At 47.2% G+C, this 19,448-nt stretch overlaps 1 protein-coding gene across 1 annotated transcript; it reads left to right on the forward strand.

Moving 5' to 3' along the window:
• The first annotated feature begins 1,125 nt into the window (after positions 1 to 1,125).
• Positions 1,126 to 11,720, forward strand: LOC119165572 (ninjurin-2). Its single transcript, XM_037417708.2, has 3 exons — positions 1,126 to 1,286; positions 7,728 to 7,952; positions 11,407 to 11,720. The coding sequence occupies exons 1-3, from the start codon at positions 1,248 to 1,250 to the stop codon at positions 11,638 to 11,640; spliced, it is 498 nt and encodes a 165-aa protein (XP_037273605.2). The 5' UTR covers positions 1,126 to 1,247; the 3' UTR covers positions 11,641 to 11,720.
• Positions 11,721 to 19,448: the final 7,728 nt, after the last annotated feature.

Genomic DNA, 19,448 nt, shown 5'->3' on the forward strand with positions numbered 1-19,448 from the left:
GCACTGACAATTTCTTATCATCACAAATAACTGTCTTGCGACAATAACATGTAGCGCTTCCTCGTATTCGGCGTCTTCACGTGCTGAACCCGTGTAGGGTAGTGACATTTGAAGTGTAGGCGGCCATTTTGGCTCCCACGTTGGCCTCCTTGAGCGCACGTACGGGAACGTGCAGATCTAGCGAAATCTCCCTGAAAAGATTGAATACGTATGTATATCACATGCCGATCAGATGCCTTATGTGATTTTAGTGCTATTGTGTGCCTGTAGAAAAGATCTCGTCTAATTTCTACTAGCGATGACACTCAGCATGAAGTAAATAGTTGTGCGGCTTAGTTATGGGCCTGCGATCAACTCATGCGTGACGCGTGTGAGCAAACGAGCGTGTTGGAGTTTGGTTGGCCTACTCTTCGACCTATGTGAGTACATGCGTACAATGTTAAGAGCAACCCAAACTAGAACATGGTGGCAATGCGGACACGTTGGTTTTGGCTCATCCTACTGTGGGTAACAGAGCCTCTTTGCAACATGGACAAAAGAAGGAAGTGAAATACCTCATGGGCTGTGCTTTTTACTAAATTTGAATGAAGCATTTCCAAGTAAGAATTACACTGTTGAAAAATATGCTATCTTATCAAAGTAATTGTGTTTCTTTTTTTTGCGGAATTAGCAGGGTGGCTCATTGAACGTTCGTTCTTGCCTTGTAAATGGTTACTTTCGCATACTCCTCCGACAATGGTTAACGTCACTGTTGCGTACGATGAGCCCTCGTCACTACAAACTTGGCATCGTTGTACTGTTGAGCGATGTGCCGCTTGCGCTGTTCCTGCGTCATGGCCTTGCATAAGCTAGCCCACAAATGGGGCTTTCAACGTTATGTCTGCTTGCAATATCCAGTGTTATATCGATTTACAACAGTTAGTCATGACAAAACAAAAGTATTTATGACTGATTCCTATCTTTTTCCTCAATGCACTCATTTGACAGTTCGCTTTTGGCAACACACATGGAGAGCTGTAGCTCTTCCCATCGCTGTGGCACTACGGTCGCGTCAGTCTCTACTAAGGAAACCAAGAAACAAGATATGGTTGTCGTAGCTCTTCGCAGTTTTATAGGTCCTTGAAGGTAAGCTGCTGCGCTATCTTGCCCTGGGAAGTCTCTAATCCCATGGGATCAAGCCGGCCGTTTCTCGGCGGCAGTCATCGCTTGACAACGCCTCCTACGTTGCTGTCGGTTGCTGCATCATCATGGACCACCAGCCCGTCTTGTCTTCGGCGTCTGAGAGCGTGAGTGTCGTTTGTTTAGTTTTATCTTATATGCACACGGCATTTTTATTCAGAATGTTTCCCCATTTCATAAAAAACAAAGGAGGGGAGGTTGAGGAGGATGTACGCTGTGATTGGTGAAGCAGCGAACAATTATATAAAGATATGAGCACTGCAACAAAATGCCACAAAAATATAGGGTAAGCTATCATTGTATAGTTAAGAAAATGATAACGTTCCGGTGCGCAATAAAATTAACATACTGATGAATGCACAGGCATGTAAATACAACCAATGTCGAATTGAGTATCTCCTGTATATTAACGTCTTGTAATGTTTTTAATATTCGCAGTGAAGCTGGTGGAAAGGCTGTAAACCCGTGTGCTCAAATTTGGGTGCACGTTAAAGAACCCCAGGTGGTCGCAATTTCCGAAGCCCTCCACTACGGCGTCTCTCGTAATCATATGGTGGTTTTGGGACGTTAAACCATACATATCAATCATAAATTACAGTGACGCTAATTATGGTTCAGCAACATACAAAACAATAACATTGGTTAATCGTGGGTAATAACGTGAGCCTATACACGTACATGAGCTAACTATATCTCCATCTGCATCCAGCAATATTCTCACGCACAGTAGAAAGAAGAGGAAAAAGAAAACGATATATTTCTAGTAATACTGATCGAAGACACAGGACTGTTATCACAATAGAATAATCAAGGCCACAGGACTGCGCGCCTCCTGTTCCCTTCTTGTTTGCGTATATCTGTCGTTTTCGTTATGGTCATCTAAGTATGCTTCGATACCACCTCGCCCTTATTACGATACTCAAACTGAACTAGAGGTAGGTGGGCGAGAGTACAATGTTGCCCAGGTCACCACAATAGCTTAGCGAAGTTCGTTGCTGGTCTAGCTTTGCTGTCTTGGACAGCACATGGACAGGCACTGTCTTGGACTCCGCTCCTGTGCAACCGTATTCCTTCTTCGTCTTGTTAGCTTTCGCGCAATTCAGTATCGAAGGACAATGGACAATGGGTCCCTGTCCTGTAGCGGCCTCCGCCCGCTTCAGGGCCCAAGCAGCATGTGCTTCTAGGTCCAGGCAGAGCAGCGTGCCCTTCCATTGTCGAGGGAAAACGATTTGCGAAGCCTCCATATTGAGCGGTTGACGTTCAGTTAGAATTGAAAGCCATTGCTGAATTAACGTCGTGTTTATTTTGGGCCACAGGAAGAGTTTCACTATTAAAAGTAACGTTGAAGCTCTTTTTTTCATTGATTAGAGAAAGCGTTTTTCTCTTTTGGTGTGTGAAAAATTCACTTATAATATTTCAAAAAATCAATAGGAAAAGAGGGTGCGTCAACTAGTGTTCAGATACAAGTCAAATGAATACAAACGTCCGACTGAGGGTATTCATTGTCGGACATTGATTTTACAGTCGCGCGTACATAGCGAACATGGGCGTGATCCTGGTTCAACATAAAAAAGCGACATTAATTTTTTGGCGTTTCAGCAAGTGCACCACAAGTGTTTTTCACATACTGATGCAGAAATTTCGAAAGAAGAAAACGCTACTTGTATGTAGAAGCAGAACATAAAACTTCGTAAGCTTTTACATCATTTGGCAATACTTGGTAGCGCTTCTGGTTAAAGCGTATAGCTAGAGGATTGATTGATATGTGGGGTTTAACGTCCCAAAACCACCATATGATTATGAGAGACGCCGTAGTGGAGGGCTCCGGAAATTTTGACCACCTGGGGTTCTTTCATCATAATCATCATCATCATCAGCCTAACTACGTCCACTGCAGGACAAAGGCCTCTCCCATGTTCCGCCAGTTAACCCGGTCCTGTGCTTGCTGCTGCCAATTTATACCCGCAAACTTCTTAATCTCATCTGCTCACCTAACCTTCTGTCTCCCCCTAACCCGCTTGCCTTCTCTGGGAATCCAGTTAGTTACCCTTAATGACCAGCGGTTATCCTGTCTATACGCGCTACATGCCCGGCCCATGTCCATTTCCTTTTCTTTATTTCAACTAGGATGTCCTTAACCCCCGTTTGTACCCTAATCCACTCTGCTCTCTTCTTGTCTCTTAAGGTTACACCTACCAATTTTCTTTCCATTGCTCGCTGCGTCGTCCTCAATTTAAGCTGAACCCTCTTTGTATCTCTAGGTTTCTGCTCCGTAGCTAAGTGCCGGCAAGATACAGCTGTTATATACCTTTCTCTTGAGGGATAGTGGCAATCTACCTGTCATAATTTGAGAGTGCTTGCCGAATGTGCTCCACCCCATTCTTATTCTTCTAGTTACTTCAATCTCGTGGTTCGGCTCCGTGGTTATTACCTGCCCTAAGTAGACATAGTCTTTGACAACTTGAAGTGCACTATTACCTATCTCGAAGCGCTGCTCTGTTCCGGGGTTGTTGTATATTACTTTTGTTTTCTGCAGATCAATTTTAAGACCAACCTTTCTGCTCTCCTTGTCTAAATCCGTAATCATGAGTTGCAATTTGTCCCCTCAGTTACTCAACAATGCAGTGTCATCGGCCAAGTGCAGGTTACTAAGGTACTCTTCATTAACTCTTATACCTAACTGTTCTCATTCTAGGCCTCTGAAAACCTCCTGTAAGCACGCGGTAAATAGCATTGGTGAGATTGTACCCCCCTGCCTTACACCCTCCTTGATTGGTATTCTGTTGCTTTCTTTATGGACCAATATAGTAGCAGTTCATCCCCTGTCGATTTCTTCCAGGATGTTTTTATATACTTCATCGACGCCCAGATTCAGCAGTGTCTGGATGACTGCTGACATTTCTACTGAATTAAACGCCTTCTCGTAATCTACGAAGGCTATGTATAGTGCTTGGCTATATTCTGAGCATTTCTCTATTACCTGATTGATAGTATTAATGTGGTCGAATGTTGAGTAGCCTGTTCGAAATCCTGCTTGTTCCTTTGGTTGATTGAATTCTAATGTTTTCTTTACTCTGTTAGCAATTACCTTTGTAAATAGCTTGTATACTACAGAGAGCAAGCTGATCGGCCTGTAATTATTCAAGTACTTGTCATTTCCTATCTTATGTATTAAGGTGATGTTAGCATTCTTCCAAGACTCTGGTACTCTTCCCGTCTGGAGACACCTCGTAAACAGGGTGGCTGGTTTTTCTAACACAATCTGTCCTTCATCCTTCAACAGATCTGATGTCACCTGATCCTCACCAGCAGCTTTGCCTCTTTGCATGCTCACCAAAGCTTTTCTGACTTCTTCTAACATTACTGGTGGGGTGTCATTTCGGTTGCTGCTTGTTCTTTTAGTATTAAGGTCGTGGTTGTCCCGGCTCTGTACAGATCTCTGCAAAACTCTTCCGCTATTTTAACTATCCTATCCATATTGTTAGTTATTTTGCCTTTTTTGTCCCTTAGTGCACGCATGCGATTTTTGCCTATCCCAAGTTTCCTCTTCACTGATTTGACGCTTCCTCCGTTTTCCAGAGCATGTTCAATTCTCTCCATTTTATAGCTTCTTAAATCGCATATTTCACACCTATTAATCAACTTCGAAAGCTCTGCCAGGTCTATTTTGTCTGTTGTACTACAGGCTTTCATGATTTGACGCTTCTTAATGAGATTCTTTGTTTCCTGGGAAAGCTTGCCAGTGTCCTGTCTAAATACCCTGCCTCCAACTTCCACTGCACACTCCGTAATGATACTCATCAGATTATCATTCATTGTATCTATGCTTAGGTTGGTTTCTTCACTAAGAGCCGAGTACCTGTTCTGAAGCGAGACTCTGAATTCCTGTACTTTCCCTCTCAGTGCTAGCTCATTGATTGGCTTCTTGCGTATCAGTTTGTGTCGTTCCTTCAAGTCTAGTCGAATTCGAGACCGTATCATTCTATGGTCACTGCATCGTACCTTGCCAACCACTTTCACATCCTGCACGATGCCTGGGTGTGCACTCATAATAAAGTCTATTTCGTTCTTATTTTTGCTATTAGGGCTCTTCCATGTCCACTTACGGTTTCCTTGTTTTCGGTAGAAGGTATTCAAAATCCGCAAATTATTGCGGTCTGCAAACTCTACCAGTAGCTCTCCTCTGGCATTCCTAGTATCGATGGCATAATCTCCTACTGCCTGGTCTCCAGCCTGCTTCTTCCCCACTTTTGCATTAAAGTCTCCCATCAGTATAGTATACTGTGTTTTTACCTTACTCATTGCCATTCCACGACTTCAAAGAAGCTTTCAACTGAAGCGTCATCATAGCTGGATGTACACTCATTAAGAGATGCGATGAAGATGATACAGGCTTACGCGCCTATAGGTGCGTAAGCCTGTATCATCTTTATCGCGTCTCTTATCGGGTTTAATTACAATACCTACCACCCTTTCTTTAATTCTATAGTATTCCTCTGTGTTGCCAGCTATGTTTCTGTGAATTAGGAACCGCACATCCAGTTCTCTTCTGTCAGCCAAGCCCCGATAGCAAAGGACATGCTCATTTCGTAGCACCGCTTTGGCCTCATCTGTCCTCCTAACCTCACTGAGCCCTATTATATCCCATATAACACTCTCTAGCTCCTTGAATAGTACAGCTAGACTGCCCTCACAAGATAATATTCTAGCATTAAACGTTGCCAAGTTCAGGTTCCAATGGCGGCCTTTCCGGATCCAGATATTCTTAGCACCCCCTGCTGCGTTGCAGATCTGACCGTCGCCGTGGTCAGTTGCTTCGCAGCTGCTGGGGACTGAGGGCCGTGAGTTATTTGACGTATGCATGTGGGAGGTAGTGGCCAGATACTGCACCAGGGTGGCCAATCTTTCTCTGGTAAGGGAGTGCGTTGCTGGCGGTGGTTACCGGTGAGGCCGCACCCCAGGCCTCGTAATGCAGTTCCATCACCACGCGGTTTTTTTTTATCCGGTTGTGAGTTGCGCGGCACCTGGATTTGAACCACGGACCTTTTGCATGTGAGGCGGATGCTCCAACCACTGCGTCGTCACTGCCACCTTTTTTTAACAGGCACCCAAATCTGAGCACACGGGCCAACAACATTTCCGCCTCATTCGGAAATGCAGCTGCTGCAGCCTGGATTTGATCCCGCGACCAGCAGGTCAGCAGCAAGAGTATCTTAGCCACTAGACCACCGCAGCGGGACCGTATAGCAGGAGGACCGTATAGCAGGTTCTGAGTGCCATGGTCAACAAGAAATCTTTACTTTGAACTTTGGCTTGGGCAAGCGCATGCTGGTAAATGATTGCCCAATGCTGGTATAGGACGTCATGTCAGCGTGTAATAGTGCTCGTCGATTGTTAGACCTAATTGTTGGGTTTTTTACGCGACAAGAACACGATATTGTTGTGAGGTGCATCATTACGGGAACCTCTGCATGGTCTTCAGTGATAGGCATGTTATCAGTAAAAAGTAATGGTCTTACAGTTACAGTTGCCGAGTTTCCAAAAGTAACCTCTAAATATGTAAAGGAAGCCTGCTTATTCTAAAATGTCGTGCTTACTCAATGACACGTACGAATTCCTTGATAGTAAAACGGAGCACGCGAGCTGTGGCCAAACACGCAAAACTGCATGCTAGACGATAGTTATAGCGCGAGAACAAAACGACGACACAGAGACAAGAAGTACTCGTGTCCTTCTTGTCTCTGTGTCATCGTTTTGTTCTCGCGCTATAACTATCGTCATGCCATACCAACTAGCCCAAGCTGCCACACTTCAAAGTTGATTGCCAGAGCTCTCCATCAGAAATTTGACTCTTAATTTACAAAAGGGAAAGGACCAATTGATCGCCTGCTCATAAATAACGAAAAACTTCTCTGACACGGCACGCTGGCATATAATAATGATTATTATTGGGGTTTAGCGTTCCAAAACAACCTTGTGATTATGAGAGACGCCGCAGTGCACTGCAGGGCTCCAGCAATTTCGCCCACCTGGTGTTCTTTTAACCTTCTCCTAAATCTAAACAGACGGGCCTCAAGCATTTTTGCCCCCATGGAAAATGCGGCCCCGCCACACTTGGCTGGCGTGTGGACTTTGCACAATTTGGCCACAGCTCACGCGCCCCGTTTTGCTTTTAGGCATCTGCATGGAACTTGAAATCGTTCAGCGGCCACATCTTTTTTGCTGCTTGGCCTTGGCCTCGGAGTTCGGAACGAGGCACTGCACATTGTCACGTCTTGATGACCACCTTTCGAACAGCTTGTGTACTATTATGGCCCTTAGAAGCGCGAAAAAGACACGAAACACGAGGAAGCTACAAGTGAACTAGACAGAAAAAGCACTAGTCCTGTCTGGTTCACCTTTGTTTTTCTTTTGCGTGAGAATCTTCTCCTTTTTCGGGCTTCCAAGTACTACCATAGAGCCTTACATGCTAGCCCGAGTATATCTGTTTTTCTAACCCAGTTTACGTTACATCTTCTACGCGCATGGCGTACATACTTTCGATGCAGGTGGACTCGCCCTACGCGGCCGAAGTTACAGACGGCAACGATGAGATGCCACCCGTGGACGTCAACACGTACGCCACCAGGAAGACGTTGGCCCAGGGTTGCCTAGTCGTCGCCCTGTTCGCAGTGAATGCGGCGCAGCTGAAGCACACTCTAGAGCGGGGCACAACACAGCACCCCTTTTACACCCTCGTCATATCACTTGCCAGCGTGTCCATTGCATTACAGGTGATAGTGCGGTCACGTTAATTGGACAGTGTGGCAAATGTCACTTATGAATGTCGAACAGCGAGCGCGTAACGCTTCATACTGAACGTTCGCTTCATTTGAGTAGAAAGTTATCTTCTCTTTAGTTCTCGTAATGTGGCGTGCACGACGAACTCGATTCGACAAGACATGAGTTATGTGTTACACTTGTCGCATACGTCACAAAATCCTTTATACTACCGTCTTTATACTCCCATTTCCCATTCACCCAGTGTAGGATAGCCAACTGAGCATGTGTGTGATTGACCTACCTGCCTTCTCTCTTGACAGTCCTCCTTCATTCCTCGCGAAACCCTTTCTCTTAGTCACGAGGGGCGCATACACGCCATACCACGGCCCATCGAATGAGGGTGTGGTTAACGTGTATATCAACTTCAGAACCATCATCACAGACTGCGCAATTGTGGACGTGATAGCGTTAAGGAGCCTATATCTCGTGGGTGGTACAGGCCTGCGCGCCTAAATCCAGCCATGATGACACATTAGCTGAAAGCCTCTATGATGACGTAAAATCCGCAATTAGTAAGGTAAAAAAAAACACAGTACACTCTGCTGACGGGCGACTTCAATGCCAAGGTAGGGAAGAAGCAGGCTGGAGACAAGGCAGTAGGAGATTATGCCGTCGGTACTAGAAATGCCAGAGGGGAGGAGGCATTAGTAGAATTCTCAGAACGTAATACATTATGGATCTTGAACACATTCCATCGAAAACGGGGCATCATGAGTGGACACGGAGAAGCCCTAACGGCGAAAGTACGAACGAAGTAGACTTTACACTGAGTACAAACCCAGACATCGTGCAGGATTCGAAAGTGCTTGGCAAGGTACTATGCAGTGACCATAGACTGGTAAGGTCTAGAATTCGCCTAGGCTTGAAGAAGGAACGAGATAAACTGATACGCATGAAGCAAATAAATTAGCTAGCACTGAGAGGGAAAGTACACGAATTATTATTCTCGCTTCAGAACAGATACTCTGCTTTTATCAAAGAAACCGGCCCTATCGTTGACGCAGTGAATGATAATCTGACGAATATCATTACGGAGTGTGCAGTGGAAGTTAGAGGTAAGGTAGTTAGACAGGACTCCAGCAAGCTGTCCCAGGAGATGAGGTACCTCATTGAGAAACGTCAAAGCATGAAAGCCTCAAACACAATAGACAAAATAGAACTGGCAGAGCTTTCTTACGTTGTTTAATAAGCTTAAGCTATCCGATGTAGGATTGTATAAAATGGAGAGAATTCACCGTGCTCTAAAAAACGGAGGAAGCGTCAAAGCGGTGAAGAGGAAACCTGGGATAGGCCAAGAAACCAGATGTATGCACTTATAGACGAGGAAGACAAAGTGACTGTCAATATGGATAGGAAAGTTAAAGTAGCGGATGAATTTTACAAAGATCTATACAGTAGCCGGAACAACGATGACCATAATGTAAGAAATAGCTGTAACCCAGATGGCATCTCGCCAGTAATGACAAAAGAAGTCAGGAAAGCCCTGGAGCGAATTCGACGAGGTAAAAGCTGCTCGTGAGGATCAGGTAACATCAGATGTGCTGAAAGACGGAGGACATATTGTGTTAAAAAATTCTAGCCACGCTGTTTACCAAGTGTCCTCTGTCTAGGAGGGTACCAGAATCTTGGAAGAATGCTAGCATCATTTTATACCATAAGAAAGGGGACGAAAAGGATTTGAAGAAATACAGGCCGATCACCTTGCTCTTCGTCATATGCAAGCTATTTACAAAAGTAATTGCTAATAGAATTAAGACAACGCTAGAATTCAACCAACCAAAGGAACCAGCAGCATTTCGGACAGCCTACTCAACAATCGACCTGATTCATACTCTCAATCAGGAGATAGAGCAATAGTCAGAATACACCCAACCACTATGCATAGCCTTCAAACGTTGCGAGAAGGCATTTGATTCAGTATAGATATCAGCAGTCATACAGACATTGTGGAATCAGGGCGGCGACGAATCATATATAAACATCCTGGAAGAAATCTACAGAAAATAAACTGCGACCATAGTGCTTCATAAATAAATCGACAGAATACCAATAAAGAAGGGTGTAAGACAAGTAGACGGGATCTCACCAATGTTATTTACCGCGTGCTAACCGGTGGTTTTCAGACGCCTAGAATGGGAAGAGTTAAGGGTAAGAGGTCATGTAGAGTACCTTAATAGCCAGCGCTGCGCCGATGACATTGCATTGCTGAGTAACTCAGGGGACGAAGTGCAATTCATGATTACTGAATCAGACAAGGAGAACAGAATGGCAGGTCCTAAAACTAATCTGCAGAAAAAGAAAGTAATGCACATCAACCTAAGAGGAGAACAGCGCTTTGAGACAGGCAGCAGTCCCCTTGAAGTCGTAAAAGAGTACATCTACTTAAGACAAATCGTAACCGTGAAGCCTAACCACGAGATTCAAGAAACTATAGGAGAATAAGAATCGGGTGAAGCCCATTCGGCAAGCATTCTCAATTCATGATTGGTAGATTTCCACTGTTCCTCAAGACGAAGAAATATAACAGCTGCATCTTGCCGGTACTTGCGTACGATAGAGAAACCTCGAGGCTTACAAAGATGGTTCAGCTCAAATGGAGGAGGACGAAGTGAGCGATGGAAAATAGAATGATAGGTGTGACCTTACGAGACAAGAAGCGAGCAGAGTGGGTCAGGGAACCGACAGGGGTTAAGGATATCATAGTTGAAATCAAGAAGAAGAAATGGATAGGGGCCGGGTACGTAGCTTGTAGGCTGCATAACCGCTGGTCATTAAGTGTAACTGGCTGGATTCCCTGAGAACGCAAGCGAGCGAGGAGGAGACAGAAGGCTACGTAGGCAGATTACGTTAGGAAGTTTGCGGGTATAAAATGGCAGCAACAAGCACAGGACCAAGCTTACTGGCGAAACATGGGAGAGACCTTTGTCCTGAAGTTGGCGTAGTCAGGCTGATGATGATGATAATAATGATGATGATCTCACGGTAAATCCGATGTCGCCATGGTCAGCATTGCCGGTAAGCGAACAGATGAATACAAATAAGAAAAAGATTAAAAATATGATGCTTCGAACTGTAATCGAACCCAGGCATTCTGCGAAGCAGGCAAGGCTTCTATCCACAGTCTTGACTGAAGAGCACAAAGACGTCAGGCCAGCTTGAAACGCTTAATTCAAAGCAACATTAAAAAATGGTGGTACTAATGCTTCCCGTGACAACGACTCCAATAATGTGTTGGATAAGCCGGAATATTTTCGGTATGGTCCAACATTGTAGCGTTGCAAATGATTGTTATTGTCTTTTAACCCGATACTCTGTACCAAAGTCTTGGCAGCTCGTATTCGAGAGTTTGATGTTTTACATATCAATGTCTTTACGTAGCACGTCCTTTCATATCATTTTCCCAAGGTTGTCGTTGCAGTCCTGCTGATCCTGCTCGGATGCCTGGACCTCAGCAAACCGCGTCATCGGGGCCCTGCTGTCGTACTCAACAACGTTACGACGGCGTTCGTCGTGTCAGTGACGATTGTCAACGTCCTCTGCGCTGCATTCGATCTGAGCCACAGTGACTACGAGTCTCGGATACCGACGGCCCTTCCCGCAACCGAGTCGTACCTCGAGCTTACAACGCAAGGCCCTTGAAATGGCTGCTCGTTCGTCTATCGTAAAGGGTGGATCAATAAAGTGAGGAAAAGAATAAACCTTCATTTAGAGCAAGCCCACCGGGCACTTTTGAGCGTCCTTCCTTTTTTCAGGTATCCACGAGCCATGTGCACCTCTCCAGCTCGTTCTATCAGGCTGCGCTGATTCTTCAGGTTCGGGTCTGAGAGCTCGGCCTACCAATGCTGTTAGGGTACGGCTTGATTGCATACTGTGCCAGGTTTTTCGTAATCATCCCCGTACCATGTAACATAGAGTGCCTGGTAGTACATATCAGTACATGACGATATAAGAAATGCTCAAAGATTTTGTATCCAAGCGGATGGAGATTTCACTGAGACATATGCAAATCTTGTGACGCCGGAAGATTGGTGCATCAATTTTCGGTGCCCCCGGCTAGAATTTTGTGTCGTATTATGACTCTGTCATATTTGTGCTCCGAGGTAATAGATGGAAACAACATTATTGTGCTCCGAAATAATATACTATATGATTTTCACGGCTCATCAGTCAGCGTCTATCGGAAGTGACGCTTTAAGAAGCATCGTATGCACTAACTGATTGCCGCTTTGGGGTTTTGATCAGCACCAGAATGCCTCATATGAGCGGCACCATATGAGCGGCACCAGAATGCATCATTTTTCACTTTTTGACACTAGATTACAGATCAACAACGAAAATCAGTTCACCGACGTCACTATATATAATACACGTGACATTTCGCAAGTCATACGGCACGTCTTTCTACGAGATAATTTCACTTATTCAATGACTCTTTGTCGGTCTTCAAACGCATGTTCACAATCGTTTTTTTTACTTTCCTTCATTCCTGATCTTTACGGAAGTCGAGAACTAAGGTTTGTCGTGAATCAACATTTCCCTCCGAAAAGAGGATATCACTGCCTGGGCAAACTGCTCCCAGAACTCCGTTCATTTACACACATCCCCAGAGAAGGCCTCAATCGTGAGTTTAGGTAATTTTGCTCCCGTCTTGTCAGATGGTTTAGCGATCGTTTTGGCAGCCGTCACTGCTCCGTCTTCTGCTTGTGTATTCTCAATGTGTTCCTACCTGCTTAGGAGCTCGAACAAGATACGCGTCGCGTTGTCCTCGTATTCTAAAATTGTATCGTACTCGGCTTCGAAGTTCTCGTCTGAGATGAGACTTTCCAATTCGGAGTTGATCGTGTTCAGCTCGTCGTTGTTCGTTTTCAGCTTTCGTAAGTGGATGATTGATTGATATTGCTACGGGGCGGCACAAATGAACATTCTAGAAAAGAGGACGATGTTTAGCGCGAGCTCGTGCAGACCGGGCTCCATATTGTATGCCTGCCTGTTTACCAAAAGTAAAGGTATTTTTCAGACGCCTTCTCCCCGTAACATTTTGGTGGAGAGTGCGGGTCTTCCCACAGTCAACACCACGACGATTCTACGAAGCGGACGTTCCTTGGCTGCCTGTGCGATGCCTGGTCAAGACGAACACGAGGATTCTTCGGAGACTACCCCAAGCGTGCTTCGTCCAACTACGCAGCAACCAACAGCACCGCATCCAGCTGCTACTAACCGCACCGTCGTCCTGACTCAACCGCGTGACCCAGGCACATTTTCGGGCAGTGACAGTACTGACGTGGAGGAATGGCTTCAGCTGTACGAAAGGGTGAGCGCTCTTTACAACTGGGATCCGACGCTCATGTTGGCCAATATTATTTTCTACCTTGATGGTACAGCTAAAGTTTGGTTTTCCAACCACGAGGAAGATATCACGAGTTGGGACATCTGTAAGCAGAAACTCACCGATCTCCTCGGCAAGCCCATCGGGCGTCGTCGTGCTGCACAGAAAGAACTAGCATCCTGACTCCAGTCCGGCACCGAGTCATACGTCACATACATACAACATGTGCTCGCCCTCTGCCGGAAGGTTGATGACAAGATGCCGGAATCTGAAAAGGTCGCGCACATCCTCAAAGGAATCGCCGATGACGCTTTCAATCTCCTCGTATATCGAAACTCATCGACCATAGACGACGTTATTAATGAATGCCGACGCTTCGAAGACGCGAAAAGTCGCCGTATCACTCCACACTTTTCGCGTCTTCCCAACACGGCTGCAACATCAACCTGCGAGGACGCCCGTTTGGCACCAGCCCCTGCTGCTTCCGACAATATCGTGCGCATCGTGCGCCACGAAATCGAGGCAGCATCTCTTCTGTCTGACCAAGTCCAGGCCCCTGACGACTCTCGCGCCACGATTTCTTTAATCAAGAGTGTCGTACGCCAGGAACTGGCCAACGCCGGACTTCAGACGTTATGCCCCGTTAACCGACCTGACTACCGACTGCCCAGTACACCTAATATGTCCCGCGGACCGAACAACCGCCCACGTTACCGGAACCCGGCAGAATGGCGAACTTCCGATGACAGGCCGATTTGCTTCAACTGTGGACGAGTGGGCCATATTTCACGTCATTGCCGCACTTCCTGGGGTTGGCAGCCATGGTCGCATTATGCCAACACCCGACGCCCACCTGCTGGCTCTCGGATGCCGATATACACGGCACAAGATGACGCTTCGCCATCCAGGCCCGCCCAACCAAGCCGCTCTCCGTCGCCCTCTGGACGCATGTCCCGCTCAACTAACCGACGTCGCTCCCCCTCGCCCTCCTACCACCAGTCCTCAGAAAACTGACGGGCGCAGCTCCTAGAGGTGAGCCTGCTTCGACGACCCGACCCAAAATTCCTCTACACACGATACCCGGACACAACAACTTGATTAAAGTAAATGTTGACGGTACTTCTGTGGCAGCACTCATTGACACCGGCGCTCACATATCAGTCATGAACTCCAGCCTTTGTGCTCGACTCAAGAAAGTGCTCACTCCTGCTCCGATCACTCTTGTCCGAGTAGCTGGTGGTGCAACACCAGCGGTCACCGGGATGTGTGCCGCCCGTGTCACTGTTGCTGGACGTCATACCACTGTTCTGTTTTACGTACTGGACCACTGCCCACATGACATCATATTGGGACTCGATTTTCTGTCGGAGCATTCCGCCCTAATTGACTGTTCTGCTGGTGTTGTTCAGCTCGTCCTACCACACGCCGTTGACCCTCCTGATTTTGCGCCGCCAAAGCTATGCTCCACCGACTTTGTCCGCCTATCTTGTCGAGCTGTGACGTATATCGACGTCTTTTCTGTTCCACCTGTGGCTGACGGCGATTATGTCATTTCACCTAATCCTACAGTACTCTGTTCACTCAATGTTGCGTTCCCCCACACCATCATCACAATGAAGAACAACGTGGCATGTCTCCCTATTGAGAATTTTGGACTTTGCTCTGAAGTGCTGCCACGAGGAATATCCCTTGCAACCCTTGCCCCGGCCGGCGACTACCACATATCGGCCTTAACAGAGGATACACCGTCATCTGCAAGTATTCAGTCGCGCAGTACACTAGACTGCATAACTGGAATGATTGCCTCTGATCTCCCGGCCGAGCATGTGTCTGCGCTTCGTGGCCTTCTTGCGTCGTATCAAGACGTCTTTGATCTCGGCGACCAACCCCTAGGTCAAACGACCGTCGTAAAACATCGGATGAACACCGGTGATGCAAATCCAGTACACCGGCGACCCTATCGAGTTTCCTTCACCGAGCGCCACGTGATCCAGCAAGATGTCGACAAGATGCTTGCTCGAGACATCATTGAACCTTCTTCAAGTCCTTGGGCTTCACCCGTTGTGCTTGTGAGAAAGAAGGATAACATCTGGCGCTTCTGTGTCGACTACAGAAATCTTAACAAGGTTACAAAAAAAGACGTGTATCCTCTGCCGCAGATAGACGACGCTCTTGACTGCCTTAGCGGCGCAAATTATTTCTCTTCCATCGACCTTCGTTCCGGGTACTGGCAGATATCAGTTGATGATCTGGACCGTGAAAAGACGGCATTTATAACTCCCGACGGGCTCTATCAGTTGAAAGTAATGTCGTTCGGTTTATGCAATGCCCCGGCTACATTCGAACGAATGATGGACGCTCCTCTTCGCGGTTTCAAGTGGTCAATCTGCTTATGCTACCTTGATGACGTCATTGTTTTTTCGCCAACTTTCGAAACTCACCTCGAGCGTCTCTCAACAATTCTTCCGGTTTTCCGCAAAGCAGGGCTCCAACTAAACTCGTCGAAATGTCACTTCGGCCGCCGGCAGCTCACTGTCCTTGGACACCTTATCGATTCTTCTGGTGTTCCTCCCGATTCTGAGAAAATCCGTGCCGTCAAAGATTTCCCTGTGCCGACCTCTGCGAACGATGTTCGAAGCTTTGTGGGCCTTTGTTCTTAGTTTCGTAGATTTGTGCGGAATTTTGCTGACGTCGCACGACCGCTCACGGAACTACTAAAAAAACGTGACTTTTGTGTGGGGACCTGAACAAACCAGAGCATTCGTTGAACTGACGAGTAGACTTACGACGCCACCGATTCTCGGCCACTTTGATATATGCGCTCCAACGGAAGTGCGTACCGACGCCAGCGACCACGGCATCGGAGCCGTTTTGGCACAACGACAGCATGGCTGCGAGCGCGTTATCGCATACGCTAGCCGTCTTTTATCGCCAGCAGAACGAAATTACTCCATCACAGAACGCGAATGCCTCGCACTCGTCTGGGCAGTGGCTAAATTTCGGCCGTATTTGTATGGACGCCCGTTCACGGTTGTCACTGATCACCACGCCTTATGCTGGTTGTCGTCCTTAAAAGATCCTAGTGGACGTCTCGGCCGGTGGGCTCTACGGCTACAGGAATATTCCTACACGGTTGTCTACAAATCAGGTCACCACCATGACGATGCTGATTGCTTGTCGCGTCATCCAGTAGACCCAGCAGACCTTTCTGAGAGCGATGAGTGTACTTGCGTTTTGGCACTTTCCGCGTTTAGCAACATCGGAGATCAGCAACGCCGTGATCCTCACCTCAGAGATATAATCCTTCGGCTTAGTGGTCCCACAACTCCTCCGTCTCTCCGTATGTTCCTGCTCCAAGATGGCGTCTTATATCGCTACAGCATGCATCCTGACGGACCTGAGCTGCTGTTGGTCATACCGCAACATATGCGTCAGACTGTCCTTGCACAGTTGCATGATATTCCGACAGCTGGTCACCTGGGAGTTTCAAGAACTTATGACCGCGTTCGACGTCGCTTCTTTTGGCCCGGTATTTACCGATCCGTCTGCCATTACGTCGCCTCATGCAAATCCTGTCAACACCGCAAAAAACCAGCAACCCTTAAAGCGGGACGCGTTCAACCCATTCAGATCCCATCCAAACCATTTTATAGGGTAGGTGTTGACTTACTAGGACCGTTTCCTTTGTCGGCGAGCGGAAACAAGTGGATAGCAGTCGCCACGGATTACACCACTCGGTATGCTATCACACGGGCCCTTCCTACCAGTTGTGCGACCGACGTCGCTGACTTTCTTCTAGAAGACGTCATATTACACCACGGCGCTCCTCGGCAACTGCTTACCGATCGGGGTCGCTACTTTTTATCAAAAGTTATCCAAGACATATTGCACTCTTGCGCTACAAAGCACAAGTTCACAACGGCGTATCATCCTCAAACCAACGGGCTCACGGAGCGGCTAAATAGAACCATCACGGACATGCTCGCCATGTACGTTTCTTCCGACCATCGTGACTGGGACTTCGCCCTTCCATTTGTAACATTTGCCTATAATACGTCTCGGCATGACACTGCAGGTTTCTCGCCATTTTTCCTCCTGTACGGACGAGAACCGACGTTGCCTTTCGACACGCTCCTTCCTGCCGTTGGCCACACGTCAGAATATGCCCGCGATGTGATTTCTAGAGCTCTAGAGGCACGTGAGATTGCTCGCCGGCGTCTGAGCGATTCGCAGGAACGACAACGACAGGTCTACAACGCGTGCCATCGCGATGTCCACTTCAGTCAAGGTGACACAGTCCTTCTCTGGACGCCGTCGCGGCGAGTTGGCCTGTGCGAAAAGCTGACTTCACCGTACTCGGGTCCGTACCGTGTGGTGCGCCAAGTCACCGACGTGACATATGAAATTGAACCTCTTAACGCCACCAGCGCGCGATCGTGTTCTGACGTTGTTCACGTCACGAGGCTGAAGCGATATTACTCGGACCAACCAAGCACCGAGACGGTGCCTTCGCCGCCGGGGGTGATGCTACGGGGCGGCACAAATGAACATTTTAGAAAAGAGGACGATGTTTAGCGCGAGCTCGTGCAGACCAGGCTCCATATACTATGCCTAGCTGTTTACCAAAAGTAAAGGCATTTTTCAGACGCCTTCTCCCCGTAACAATATGTAGGGTTTAACGTCCCAAAACCACCATATGATTATGAGAGACGCCGTAGTGGAGGGCTCCGGAAGTTTCGACCACCTGGGGTTCTTTAACGTGCACCCAAATCTGAGCACACGGGCCTACAGCCCTTCCGCCTTCATCGTAAATGCAGCCGCCGCAGCCGGGATTCAATCCCGCGACCTGCGGGTCAGCAGCCGAGTGCCTTAGCCACTAGACCACCGCGGTGGGACCCTCGTAAATGGAATTGAGCTTCTCATGCGTCGCGGAGTCATTGCGAAGTAGGACACTTGCCTCCTTGATGATCCCGCTGTTCAGGGCCCGTCGCGATGTCTGCTTCGCCTTGGTCTTCTCCATGTCTTGCAGGCCACTCGTAGCCGTTGGTCGGTCAATCTTAGGTCGGTTGGCACCAAAGTGAGGATATGGCGTGGAGCAGCCTTAGAAGTTCTCGAATCCGTCGAGATAGTAAAAGATGCTTTATTTACAGGTATGAAGCTTGGGGTACCCTGCATTTTTTTCCCACGCTGAGTACCAAGTCAGCGAATTTTATATGCTGGCTAAATTTTCTGCTTTTAATTAAAGAGTTCTCTATCGCTCTGTCTTTTTCCACAGCAGCGTCATCAAAAAAAAAGTGTCTAATATGAAAACAGTCGCGGAGTCACTTTGTCGGAGCCATAGGTCGGCGAACTCACTTTTCAGCCGACTCACTGATGTTCACTATAGGACTCGGATCGAGCCATGAGTCTGAGTGACGTCGGGTGAGTAATGCTTGGTGAGTCGGGTTTTTTCGGAGGCGAGAGGAGGCAGCTGAAGAATTCGACTATCTGTTTTGGCGTGTTTTACTGAAGCTGAGCCGCGTTGTAAGTTTGAAACTGCAGAAACTCACATGCCGTTAGGAAATTAAGCGTTCGACAAGGTAGGTTCATGCAAGACACCTTGACCTGTGGACCTGATCGTTTGGGCGCTGCTTTTTATTGGGCTCTCAAAAAGGACACAGCAACTATCTTTCACGGCGTAAGTAAGAGAACCTGTGAAAAAGCACATAATACCGCTTTTCTTTCACGAGATTCACGCGATTTTAATGCAAAAGAATCGCGCCACCATGCGACATTGCTATGAGAGAGAAAATATTTACCAAGCTGCTTTACAGTGATGAACCAGCAAATACGCCAAGGTTCCCCCTATGCGAGTGCACTCTCTAATTGACATGAGTTGGGCCAGATCACATGTGTTGAATAAAATAACTGTAGATTACGTGAAATGTTTAGAGCGGTCCTTGAGTGCTGCGATGACTTCTGAGAAAGACTTGAAGTATGCTCGAGCTTCGCCTTCAAGAGTGTAACGCGATGTCGTATTCGGACCTCGTCAGAATTACCTTCTCAATTGTTATACGCTATCTTATGTCAGCGGTACATACCTCAGCCACAATAATAACGAATACAGGTGTTTACCGCTCCA

The sequence above is a fragment of the Rhipicephalus microplus genome, chromosome 9 (genome assembly GCF_043290135.1).
Source record: "Rhipicephalus microplus isolate Deutch F79 chromosome 9, USDA_Rmic, whole genome shotgun sequence".
Lineage (NCBI taxonomy): Eukaryota > Metazoa > Arthropoda > Arachnida > Ixodida > Ixodidae > Rhipicephalus > Rhipicephalus microplus.